The 13868-nt window shown below is 49.3% G+C and overlaps 1 protein-coding gene across 2 annotated transcripts in view; it reads right to left on the bottom strand.

Annotated features, from left to right (window-relative positions):
• The window catches only part of RUBCN (rubicon autophagy regulator), a 170595-nt gene that overhangs the window by 80594 nt on the left and 76133 nt on the right, over window positions 1-13868 (bottom strand). For both annotated transcript variants that reach the window (XM_078666321.1, XM_078666320.1), the window contains exons 4-5: window positions 11361-11520; window positions 10828-10934 (exon numbers count right to left, since the gene is read on the bottom strand). In XM_078666321.1, coding sequence (XP_078522447.1) covers window positions 10828-10934; window positions 11361-11520 — 267 coding nt within the window. The remainder of the gene's footprint in view (window positions 1-10827; window positions 10935-11360; window positions 11521-13868) is intronic.

A 13868-nucleotide genomic window follows, 5' to 3' on the forward strand; every position in this document is an offset into this window, starting at 1 on the left:
CAGGAAAGCTCGGACCCACTGGGCAAAGAAGCTCAGTCAAACCCTGACCATCCTCTTGAGAGAAAGACTTCCACAGCATAGGGACCCCTTTAATTATGACAGTGAAGTTGAACAAGTTCCATTCATGAAACACAATCATGACTGTTACAGCAAACAAGGACAGCATGCTTCTTGCACAAGGCCCATCATGTGAGACAAAAACTACAAATCTGCCTACTTTATGTTCATTATGTGACATGTTGTCACACAGTGATGTACAAATGATTGCAACCTGCTCTTAGATCAGTTTTGCGGGGCAGGAATGGAGAAATAAGTAGAGATTTGGAAAAAGTTTCTATAATGCGCTCAAATTGGCTAAACAAAGTGGCACCTTCCTATCGAGGGCAAAAGGCATGTGTTGGTGCACAGGAAAAAGCATAAGCATAAACTGACTAACCTATTCACCACTCAGATTACTTTCATATCTCACTATACTAATGCGACACTAATCCTTCTTGAGTTCCGGAGTAGCGTGCTATTTGCCGAAAAAAGCGCTTTGACGCCTCGTCAGGGGTAGTAAGCGCTATATAAATGCAATTACAATTCAATAAGCAGTAAAGGTATATTGCATCATTAGCTAGGCCTCATCTAGACATTTAGGGTGACTTTTAGGTGCCACCTTTCAACATTACTAAAACAGTGGTGAAGGACCACAAATCCTGCACAGGGTCTCCAACCCCTTAACACACACACATTGCCAATGGAGGGAAGATGCAAAATGCTTGAATTCCTGAAATGAATTTACAACACACTTAGTGTATTTTTGGAAAGCCTGAAACCTACTATTTTAAGATTGTGGTCACAGCATGAGGCTGGTAGAAGAGAGTCAAGGTTCAGGAGTATTGTGTGAACATTTTGAAAAACAACAAAGTGATGGAGGGAATAATTAATCTCAGCCACTGGAAATCAAAGGAGACAACATTCCAGTCCATACTTTTTTGTCCACCAGGCAACCACAGGCAAAGTCCAGCTATACATAAATCAACCTTGATTCTACTCCAATACTAACAGTCCTGCCCTCCATCAGGAACATAAGCAGTCCTACATTGGTTTCAGCATTTTGGGCCTCATCAGTGAGGTGGATCCATAGCCCAATGGCACAGTAAACACGTACCCATATCATATTATGAAAGAGGACAATGAATGCTACTGCCTAATAAACAAGAAATGTAACTGGATTAGACACAAACTCGCGATAGATTCAGCAGATGTAACAGAGGCAAGAGAAAAAATGGATAGATAAAAAAGTTCTTTGCCTTTGGCAAAGCTCCTTATTGTGGCTACTCTACCCGCAGATTTCTCACCTTTATAATTTCTTACACGATTTACAAATCCAGTCTTCGGGGTTTTAGGTCAACACCAGGCAAGGTTCAAATTAAAACAAGACTGTACCTCCAGCCGCACAGGTATGGCCGGGTGAAGAGGCCAAACTCAAGGTCGGGCGGCCAAGGTTAACCAATGGGTACAGAGGGTGATCGAGGTTACGCTGCTCACAGGTAAGTAAAGCGGTATCAGGGGTCAAACTCCGGGAGTGAAGGTAAGCACAGGAGGGCCATAAGGCAGCACCAAACTTACCTCCTCAGTGGCACAGGGGCGGCTGGGTGCAGAGTGCCAACACTGCGTCAGGCGCCCAATATTAACTAATGAAGGAGATCGGTTTTGGAGAAAGGCTGCAGGGTCGGGCCAGGAGGCTGGATGAAGAAAACCCACAAATGCCCAGGTAAGTTCTGATGCTAGAGGATGTCGGAACACCGCTGGTCAAGCTCCACAGGCCCAGGGGCTTCGGGAGCAGGGGTGTCCTGTGGTGTTGGGAACAGCTTACTGGGCATGTTGCGGTCAGGGGGAGTCTTCGGATTGAGGCTGCAGGCGTCAAGGTAGAGTCCGCCAGGGGTCAGCCCATGGTGGACGCTGGCTCAGGATAAACAGGGAAGCTTTGTAAGACCGGTGGGCCACTTGAACTCAGCCCTTGGGCGTTGGGTGCAGAGGTGGGTCCGGAGGCGGTTTTGTGGTTCCTCAGGGCAGAGTTCTTTTTCTTTTAAAGTTGGTTTCTTCTTGAACAGGTCCGCTGTTCTTGGGAGATATTGATCTTTGTCGAAGGCAGGCAGTCAGTCCTCCCAAGGCTATTGAGGTCACTCAGACGCAGGACGGGTCATCTTTTGGTGCAGGATCGTGGATGACTGCAGACAGGCCTGTAGGACAGTATTCTCAGCAGGTGCTACTCTGTCCTGTCTGGCTCTTCTTAGGTCGTCAGGAATCGGATTTCAGGGTCTTAGTTTGCCACCTAAATACTAGATTTAGGGGAGTTACAGGGGAGTGACAGGTAGGGACCAATGAGTTCCTTACCTCTGGTGTCTACACCCTCTATTGGGCCACCCTCTTGTGGGAGGGGGCACAGCCCTAGCCCTGACTGGATAAGTCTTCAAGATGGTGGGCACTCAAAAATGTGATTCACTCTGCCGCGGAGGCAGTATGCTAAGCCTTGGTGAAGGGTCCCTGGGGTGGCACAACCAGGGCTGAAGCCCCAGAGGACACTCTTCAGTACCTAGGCACCAGGGGTACCATTTACTAGGGACTTATAGGGGTAATCTGTAGCTGTGCCAATTGTGGTATAGTTTTTGATACGGAACACTGGTACAGGGAACCTGAACAGCAGAGACCCAGTACATCTCAGTCAAAGTTGCATCAAAAGCCAGGACAAAAGTGTGGGGCAGTACAGCAACAGACACCCAGTTTCTTACACTCCCCATACCAACAGGTGGTGTAGAGGGCCTTCACCCAGATGTGCTGCCGTCAGGTTCTTTCAGGGGCGGGCGAGGCAAGGCGGGGTGGGGTGGGGTAGGGTGGGTGGGTGGGTGTGTGTCTGTGTGTGTTGGCTCAGACCTAAATATCCTGCAGGACCGAATGGCCATAATGCCTTTCCCATCAGAACTGGCTGTCAAGGCAATAGTGATTTGTTAACATGTGCACTGATGCGGACGCCACAACCTGGCAAATATCCAGGACAAAAGCTCCTGTGTCTAAGCAGTGGTAGCAGCCTTGGCCACGGTGGAATAGGCCCACAACCCTTCTGGAGGCTGGTTCTTCATCCTTGTATAGCAGATCTTGAAGCAGATGACTATCCACTTGGATAAAGTCCTACTCTGCACGGCCTTGTCTCTCTTTGCCTGCACAGAACTTCACAAAAAGCTGATTCACTGGGAATGGCTGATGTAAAAGGTCAGCGCTCTGTTGGTGTACAAACAGTGTAGGAAACTGTTTTTTTTGCTGTTGCAGTAATCCCCCCCACACACACACACTCTTGCCAAGTATTAGATACAACTTTGACGGAAGTGTCCTTGGTTCCTGCTAACCAGGTTCCCTGTACCCGTGTTCTTTCCCTAAAAATTTACAATTGTTCCCCATTTGGCAAAACCTTTAGCACCCTCTAAGTCCCTAGTAAATGGTACCCTGGTTCCCATAGCCCTACCTAAGCAGTCTTCTGGCCTAAGTGGATGATAAATTTGGTTGAAACCCAACCACCTTAAATAGTTTGGGTTAGTGAACGTCGTAGGTTTTCTGGGACCAGAAGTAAGACCTCACCCACCATGTCCCAAAGTGCGACGGTATAATGACACCGTCAGCAGCTCCCATGAACAGATCTAAGGGCAAGACAGAGTACAACATACGCTTGCCAAAAGTATCAACTCGCTTAGACTCCCTACCAGGGGAAGTGGGTGGAAAATGGTTAGGGTTTATATTACTGATCGACGTGTGTGCCTCTAAGCGCTTACGTTTTGGATGTTGGGTGAAAGAATCTGGATTGTCTGAACAGTGTGTCAGTAAGGGCTTCATTGAAGGGCAAGAGGCTTGGTTGGGGTCTGGCCAGGCTGTAGGGCCACTGAAAGGACATTTGTTTTAACCTCAATAATGGAGAGGTGAAGGTCCAAGTGGTCCAGAAAGTGCAGAGGGTGAACAAGCCAGTGGTAACCCGTCTGGAGGACCTGCTGGTCCTTGGGGCCCTTAGGCACACCAGAGGGAACCAGAAATGTGTGAAAGACATGCAGCATAGCCTCTCAAAAGGCTTCAACACGCTGTAAGGTCGCCAATGGGCCCCTCAACTCTGGGTACATCAGGCCCAGAGATGGAATCGGCTCCTCAGTGGACAAGAAGTGAGACTGAGAGGCACGGTGATGCCTTTGCGCCTTCTCCAAAGAGTGGTGGGGAGGGGCAGAGTCCCGCTTGGACTTCAGGTGTTTCTTTTTCAATTTACGTGACGACTTTCACAGCAAGGAAGATCTACGTCAGGAACAACTTGAGAAGCAGATCCGCACTCTGGACTTTGACGTGGCGCAGTACCTGCACAAAGCCTTCCGGTGCTTCGTCATATATAGCTTTGCAATCTCTGAAGGCTTTTGGGTTCATCTGGGCGCAGTTGTAGCAGGCCTTAGAGTTGTGAGACAAACCCAAGCACCAAAAGCACACATTGTTGGAAATCTGTCCCAGATATCTGTTTGCAACAATCCCTACAAACCTTAAACCCATTAGTCTTAGGGTTTATATTACTTTGCACACTGGAGAATTTGTTACAGAAAAAAATTCTCTTCACAAGTGAAGAAAAAAAAAGGAATAGAGATCTGAAACCACGTTTGACGGAGAGGAAAGAAACAAACTGACGTGCACACATGTGGCACCTATATGCGGCTCGGTCACTTGCACAGCACAATGGCATTGACGTGCAGTCGCAGGGTACCACTAGCTGGCATGCAGAAGCACTGCTTTGAATTGTCTGGATCCAGTCTGGTGCCTGAGGAAATTCCCATGGTCCAGTATTTGTAAAGAGTTAACAATTACCCGAAGGTGTCAAGGCGCTGGGGGCCGTCGGGAAGATTAATCCAGCTACTGCCCAGAGTCACATGGTGCTGGGCTAATCTACCACCGGCACCGGGGATCGAACAGTGAGCCCCCGGGTCCCGGAGTCAGTCACCCTGGACGCTGCGCCACACCTCTTCCATTAAGGTGAGGAATCTGAGGGTAGAAGTTTCCACTTGAAACACGTTTGAAGTCATCTCGATCAGGCTACTCCTACCCGACAGGACGGGAGTCTTGTGCTCTGGGTGAAAGTATCCCATACCACTGCATGGTAGAGGCACTTTCCTCCCTGGCTACCTCTGCTATGGGAGCAAGTATAGTCAATACAGAGTATGTTTAAACACGTAAACAGTGTTGTCATGTGCATTGAGGTGACTATAATAGGGAATGTCTGATGGCCCAGCAAGGACATTCTCGGATTAGCAGCATGCCACAGAGCAGGAGACATCTGATCATCTGCCTGCTGCAGGTACCGTCCCCAATGAAGGGAGCTCTGATGCAGGCATTAAAAACAGTTTCCAGCTTCTGGGTCACTGTCGCAGCATTACTGTGATGCATTGCTGAAAAAGGTTGTTCCTTTCTTCTTACCGAAAGAGAGCTTCTATTCTGGGGAAGGCCAGGTACCTCCTGCCAATTTAATTTGTGCTCTGTCGGGTGTGAGAGAGGGCTTACATTGAACGTTTGAAATTTTCTGTAACTTATTTAAAAATAACCCTTAGAATTTGCGTAAATTAGTGAGACCTCTTTGTTCTGACTTCTGCAAGGAAACACCACCATGATGCACAGATCTGTGCCTAAGTGCACTGTTCACTGACGTTTCACCTGCTTGGAAGGGGTCACAAGTTATGAATCTAAACTCCTATGTGTAGTCTAGGTGACCGTAGATCCAGAGAGCTCCTCTGAAAATGTGTTGGGACATTTGTGTAGTCTTGTGTGTAGTCCTTGTTGTCGGTGGCGCATTCGAGTGGGGGAATAGTGCCCTTTGTAAGTCAGAACAATGGAGAGAATCCCAAAAAATGATAGCGTCACTCAATCATTTGGAGGACCGTATCATAGCTCCTCGGCTTGAAAACCTGAAGTCCCGAAGTCGATAGAAAGCCAATATAAGGAGCAAATGATAAGTTATCCATTTATCATCATTACACATTGTAGATGTACTGAGACTGTCTGCCAAGCCTGTGGATTAACGCAATAGGTTTCCTTTGAAGTGATCTTATCAGGAGAGATGTACAACAATAAAACACTGGAAACTGATGATTTCATGCAACATGACAGGCAGATTTTGAAAGTTGGCACGGTTTGCGCTGAACGTACAAGAGTTCATCATCAACTGAAGCACTTCAAATATAAGCTGTATAGGCAATGTATAACTCTTGCAGAGTGTGCTCTAAAGGATGACTTGCCAGTCAAAGGAACACTGGATATGCTTTTTACGAAACTGAAGAGATTGTGGCTGCAGACGGAATATGATCACCTTCAAAAATATCTAAATGAGGCAGATTTCTTCCAAGAGATGATTGGACTGCTTTTTGCCAGACTTCCTTTCAGACGGCATTATCAGCGTGATCAACTATTACTCTTATTACTTTGAGATTGCCTACAAAGCAGCTATTTAAACATTTATGTATTTTGTATGAAAAGATTATACAAATGTATTGTTTATTTTTAACATGCTTCTTTTGTTCTGCTCTTTTAAAATGTATTTCATTTTGTATACTCAAAAATGAATTTTTTCGTCAGACCTTATAAGATAGGAAGGAAGGTTCCTACAGGAAAGACCTGGATTGTATTTGCATAAATGAAATAAACACAGTATGTCTGTCTAACATTGCAGTTTCTGGTTGCACAGAGTAAAAATGGAATCCTTAGTTTGAGTTAGTATAAATGCATATGTCTGTCCAAGAGATTCCACAGAGTTACCCATATTTTCCTGCACGTTAAGACCCTCTTTCAAAAAAGGTCTTTTTGGCTGTAAACATTTGTTTATGCTCATAAATATCTTTCTTTTATGCAGGTGTGGAATTCAGAAAGGGCCTCTAACACGTGGGAATTAGGCTGATAAAGTCCACCGACCGTGGAAGGTCCAGGGGTCGGTCACTTGACTCAGAGACCTTCAACAGGGGGTGATCCCCTGATAACAGCTTCACCCGCCCTCACCTGTGAAATGACTGCTAACAGTGGGACTTCATTTGGGCTGAAGTGTGCATTCATGAGTGCCCTTTTTGTATGTTCATGGCCTGTTGCTATAATTAGACTACCCTGTCGTCGTCCTACCACTGATCCCGAAGATGGCACTGTGTGCTTCATGTCCTGGATGGCAAAGGTTCTGGCATAGCTTGTGCTGTGTTTTTTCCTTAGAGATTGTGCAAACTCATGGCCACAGAGAGAAAACAGTCTGTCCCCCTAACTGATGCTGTCTGTTCCCATTTAGTACTCTTTCTCTCTGTCTACTTCCTCTGCTCCTATCCCCTCTCACCTGATTCTCTGCCCTTGCCTGCTATACCGCCTAGCCCCCTGTCCTTTGTGCCCTTTGACTAAGCACTCCCTCTCCCCTTGTTGGGGAAAGATCAAATATTTATACTCTGGAGTCTCAGCGAACCCGCTGAGAGAGTCCACAGCGCCAAGGGAGCCACTCACAGTAGAGGTATGGTATGGCACCCCTTGCCAAAGCACTCCCTCTCCCCTTTTTGGGGAAGGATCCAGTATGTAGGCCTTGGAGTCTCAGAGTCCCCTCTGAGAGAGTCCACTGCGTATGGGGAGTCTCTCGCAACAGAGATGGGAAAATGATACCACTCCCCCTGGGATCACAGCTTACTGGACTATGGATGCAGCTTTGACTAGTCTACCGGTTGTGTCCCCGTCTCCCTCCGCCTTCTCTTTCCATGCGGTGTCTCTCACCCTCCCCATCTCCATTCTCTCTCTTCTTCCCCTGCTCCTACCCCCTCTCCCCTTGCCTGCTTTTTCCCTTATGTATATGTCCTTTTTGTTTGTCTCAACCTTACATGTAACTATGTTGCCGTGCTCTAATAACTGTGTAACCTTTGTAATGATGTAACCTGCAACTATGGTCTGGTACTCATGTAAAGCGCTCTGATACCTCCGGGTCTAGCCAGCGCTATATAAAACCCTTAAAATAAATAAAAATAAATCCTCAGCATACCGTGGGGATTAATGTATGGAAGCTGATGCATTGTTGTGCACACTTTAGGAACACTCAGGAGCCTAGAATAATTAGAACTTTCATCTTACTAATGCAACTTGCAATTTTAGAACCAGGAAGTCTTGTAGAATAGGTTTGCCAAACATTGTTTTGTCAGTGCTGATATCATTGTTGTCCAAAGCTCTGTTGCTGCAGTTTTTGAAGCCAAAGTATGTGTTTGGGCAATAAGTAGCTTTGGATCCATACTTCCTGCGGCTGGTGGTGGATATGTTATCTTTGTTTCTAAATTTCATTTTCAATTGTTTCTTAATCGCTCACATTAGAGAATAAAGGATGCAAAATAAGGTAGACTGGGCATTTTAGGATGAACAGTCACAAATATTTGGAACCCCCTCAATCTATTCTGAGCACCCCTTCACCACACCCTCCAAACACTGCTCTGGACCACTTAGGGTAGCAAGCAGGTGCCCTTTATTTTAAAAAATCATTCATTTTTACCAAAGGCATTTATAGGCTTGACACTTGGTTTCATCATGATCGCTGGGTAAGTGAAGGTGGCGGACCACGTGTTGGTGTCTTGGAGGCCAGAAGAAAATATAAAGAAAGTATTTTCCCAAATTGTTTTGTGACTAAAAAATACAAATTTGGATTGAGTCAGTCTCGTACAACTTTTTGTTGACAGCTGTAAAATCAGTGGCATCGCTAACAGTGATCAAGCCTGCTCTACCGCCATGATGTCCAACTCGGTTTTCCACTTGCGTGACTGGAGAGTCACTCTGGCATGTTTACAGGCAATATGTACAATTAAGAATGAGAAAAGCATGTAGTTCAAGAACCCAAGACTGGATGGTGCGATTATGCAAAGCAAGCGGATCTACAATAGACATATTGTGCTAACACCCTCACTTTAAACATGGATGGATGATGCTTAATGTGGGAATGTGCCATGGGTGGTTAACAGATAGACTGCTGGGTTGTGGGGTCCATGAGGATTACACATCACAATTTCACCACTTCAAACTTCTCTAATTGGACCCTTTGGACACAGAACTCCATGAATCAGGCACAGAGGCAGGACATTATGTTAATATAAGCGGCCTGTAAAGGAGTTACTCCAACACTTGACTTCTAAACCCCGCTACCCAGTGTGAGGCAAAATCCGAAGGGGACCCACTTGGCTGTCCACTGGATGTGCACTCAAGCTACGCTCCTGGCACACCGGTGGTAAGCAATAGGACCCACACAAGATATTGCCCAGCCACCCCTAGATTACTAAAAATATAAAGTAAGGGGTTGGTGTTGGAAGGGCACGGTCGAGATTAGAAGCAGTTTCATATCTAAGGGGCAACATCTTTTTTTATGTTTGGCAATTAAGATAAGAAAGAAAGTGATTGATTGATGCAAAATGGAAGGGGTTCTGCCACCAACAATAGATGAAGAGCTGTAATATACTGTGTAATTCATATAGCTCTTCAACCCCTTGACAATGCCAAAAGGCGCTTCAATTCGCATCAAGTTTCTCTGCGCCTTTTCAGAGTTCAAGGCTGAAAGAGGTGTTGGAGGTAGTGTGGCCTTTTGTGAAGGTGGGAGGTGTGGCAAAGGTGCTGTGCCTAAGAACGAAGGAGTGCAGCGTGTAAGAACTGCTACGCAAATGGACGGAATGCTGAATAAATCATACATTCACCCCCAGCCAAGAGATCTGGGTGAAATCCATCGTTCTTTTGCTCACCATGCCACCCCAGTTTGGACCCAGCCATATGAAATCAGTTTCAAGCCAGGTCCTCCCTGGACCAGAAACAAGTATCGTGGGACCGGGTTCTGGGTATGTCACCCTTCATTAGCCAGGCTAGCTTGAATCCAGTGTCAGACGTGACACTGTCACACATGCAGACACACAGCATCTTTTAGAAGTGGCCTGTATCAAAGTAGAAACTGCCATTGATGGAACCCTGGGATACACCGGCAATTCCTCCCCAGAGTCCACCTAGGGGCGCTGAGGCCCAGCCCCAGGAGCGCGGTTAGGCAGCCAGTGATGATAGAGTATATGGAGTTACTCAGAAGCCACGTGGACCCAGTCCTGGAGCCGCAGCTATTGCGCCACTAGACCATATACGAGTTCGCCACATTCGTTTTAAGACCACCTGGCAGCCATGATGGGGCAGCCTACCGAGAACAACCAGCACCACAGAGCCTGGGTCCATGGCGCACTCTGGTGGGGGCAGACAGGCGGTACAGAAGTGTGCGTCACAGGGGCGGCAGATTTGACCGTAAAGATGAGAAAATGATGCTTGCCTGTAATGAACTCAATGAGGGAATTTGGAAATTAGTTAGTCATATGTCGTTAATGTATATGCAAGGGTTTTATGCCCAATCCCGTATGCAGATTCCTTGTGCGTCTTTTGTTGATGGCTCCCCCATTCCTCCCCCTTTCTGTGCTGGCATTTAGATCTTAAAGGGCATTTTCTGTGAAAATGTAATTATTTACTATTGGCAAAAAAAGAAATGGAGAGTGAGCAGTACAAGCCAAGATGTGCTGGAGGAGGACACAGACACTAGGGGGACCTGGGGGCACTGACCTGCCATTATATTCAAGATTTCTTGATCACACAGACAAATGAATGACACATTAACGGCCCTGAAAGCCCATTTTAGGAGCCTATTTTCTTAAGGCAAAATTTCACTGAACCACAGAACAAATAATTCTCCATTGCAATTTAAAACACAATATGATGTTCTTATATTATCACAGTCAGGTGTTTAGGGAGTCATGTCGGTCTCACCACCGAGGTGTCGATCTGCGCCAGGAGTCTGGGGTTGTTCTGCTCCACGGCTTCTAGGCACTGAAACATGGCGGTGACGTGAGCATCGCTGAGCAGGAAGGCGGAATCTGGGGATGAGAACAACAAGGCAACCATCAGTCTGCTGGCATTAAAACCCCCACTACCACCTCTAACTCAACAACCAACATCTGCTGTGAATGCTGGACTGGAATGAGGCCCGAGTGATTACTGGTGGCAGAGCTGAATTCAAGCCCTGGACCCATCACCTTGCCTTTGCTTTCCAAGTGAGAGGCAACAAGTGAAAAGATTATATATCCCATGCAGCGGTGTAATGGAGTTCAGAGCCTGGTGGGCAGCCATGCCCCAGCCCTGGGGGGGCCTCAGGGGGTCTGTCTGTCTGTGGTGGTGACTGCCCTGCACCCTTGTGCCAGGACGGATGCTCGGTGTTCACTCCTTCCCCGAGGGGCCTGTAGCTGACCCCGGGCGGGAGGGCTTTGAAGAAGCGACGGAGGCCGAGAGGAGTCCTTCTTTACCTGAGTAAAACTTGCGGGCGTAGGAGCGGTTTCCGAGCAGCGGCCGGAGCTGTGCGGACAGACAGTGGGACTGCAGGCTGTGCTGCAGCCACAGCTCGGCCGTGCTGCGGCTGCTCACGCCGGTGCCGTTCCGGAGGCTCTTCTCGTACAGGTTCAGGAACTGGAAGAGAGAAGAAAGGCGGTCAACAAACACAAGCTGCTGCAACAACCGCAGCGGGCACGCACTCTAGATGCGGGCACGCCCCCCCCCCCTCCTCCTGGACAGACTGCCATGCATGCACTTACAGGAGCCATTTCCACTATGCAAACAATAGTAGGCCATTTCCTGGCTCAGTGAAAGCACACAACATCACTCACACGTCCGCTCCGAGGCCTACAGGCGCAGCCTAAGGGTTCTGACTCTGGGCGCCTGTAGCCCCCGCCCCAGACACTGCTCAGGGGGCCAGGGCTGGCCAAGGAGGCCACACGGGACGACAAAGTGGCAAAAACAGAAACCACTGTCGTGAAAACACGCCCTGCCACACCTGCTCACTCTATGTTAGGGCACTAAAAATAGCAAATAGTCAAACCTAACGTGAGAAGAAGTCACCTGTGGGAGGAGAGGCCGCTGGGGCTGCCACCCTCCGAGGTCGGCAGCAGCCTCCGCCTGGGTTACTGAAGATGCCTGCTCACGACGTGTGCCGGAAGTGAGATGGAGGCCAGCCTGTGTCTGTCTGCGGATGCTAGATTGTCACTTAGAGCCTATCGACTCAAAGGCCCCCGCCCTCGGCTCGTGTTAAACAGTAACCCAGGGGCCGCTCTGATGCTTGTGGGTGACAGGTGGCGTTTCCTTCCTGGCCGCTCCTTCCTGGCACCCTTACTGCGCTGCCGGGAGGGCGGGGGAGTCATGCAAATAAAGCTGCTCTTCGCAGCCGGGGAGGCCCCTGTACTCTGCTCAATTCACCTCCTTACACCACACATACTAGAAACAGTGCGATAGCTCAGTGGGCTAATGCACCCGCTGTGGAGGCCATAGACTTGAGTCCTTGCAGTCACCGGGTAGCCCTGCACGGAAGCACCTTTCGAGGGTGGACAGAGAACGGCCATTATTAAAGCGCCCAGAAACAGGTCAGTTTCTGGTGTGAGCTGTAAAGTGGTCAATATTAGTAATACAGTGCCAACGCCCGCTTTTCAAACAGTACGCCCACCCTTACATGCATGTGCGCTTCCACCTACCACTCTCGCCTCTCCCACCTACACCCCCCCCAAATGTGCACATCTTTGAACGTCCTGCGCTGTCACACCCAAACCCCTGGTACCACTTGTAAGGCACTCCCTTCTTGCATAGCTGTGCCACCATAGCTGACGAGTCTCCAAAATTGCGGGGATTTGGGAATTTAGATAATGCATCCCTCAACAAGCATGCATTCTATAACAATATATTTTATGTAGCGCTGCACACTTCAATTTCCCTGCTTCTAAGCGATTTAAATAACAAACGTTTCTATGACCCCGTGTAACTGTCAGTTTCCCCAGCTCGGGAGGTGTACCCCGGCTGCTCCCACCTCACGGTGCACAGCACAGAGTCGCACTCCCTCCCTCACACAGTCAGTCAGTCAGTCAGTCACCTTGTCCAGGTGTCCGGAGGCTCCGGGGCTCACCCAGCGGAGGTCCGCACTCACTCACTCGGTCACTCACTCAGTCACTCCCTCCCTCCCTCCCTCACTCACCTTGTCCAGGTGTCCAGAGGCGCCTGGACTCACCCAGCGGAGGTCGCACTCACTCACTCACTCGGTCCCTCACTCACTCACTCACTCACCTTGTCCAGGTGTCCGGAGGCGCCGGGGCTCACCCAGCGGAGGTCGCACTCACTCACTCACTCGGTCACTCGGTCCCTCCCTCCCTCACTCACCTTGTCCAGGTGTCCAGAGGCGCCGGGGTTCACCCAGCGGAGGTCCGCACTCACTCATTCGGTCACTCACTCGGTCCCTCACTCACTCCCTCACTCCTTCCCTCCCTCCCTCACTCACCTTGTCCAGGTGTCCGGAGGCGCCGGGGCTCACCCAGCGGAGGTCGCACTCACTCACTCCCTCCCTCAGTCACTCCTTCCCTCCCCTCACTCACCTTGTCCAGGTGTCCGGAGGCGCCGGGGCTCACCCAGCGGAGGTCGCACTCACTCCCTCCCTCAGTCACTCCTTCCCTCCCCTCACTCACCTTGTCCAGGTGTCCGGAGGCGCCGGGGCTCACCCAGCGGAGGTCGCACTCACTCCCTCCCTCAATCACTCCTTCCCTCCCCTCACTCACCTTGTCTAGGTGTCCGGAGGCGCCGGGGCTCACCCAGCGGAGGTCGCACTCACTCCCTCCCTCAGTCACTCCTTCCCTCCCCTCACTCACCTTGTCCAGGTGTCCGGAGGCGCCGGGGCTCACCCAGCGTAGGTCGCACTCACTCCCTCAGTCACTCCTTCCCTCCCCTCACTCACCTTGTCCAGGTGTCCGGAGGCGCCGGGGCTCACCCAGCGGAGGTCGCAC

The sequence above is a fragment of the Lissotriton helveticus genome, chromosome 11, assembly GCF_964261635.1.
Source record: "Lissotriton helveticus chromosome 11, aLisHel1.1, whole genome shotgun sequence".
Classification (NCBI taxonomy): Eukaryota; Metazoa; Chordata; class Amphibia; order Caudata; family Salamandridae; genus Lissotriton; species Lissotriton helveticus.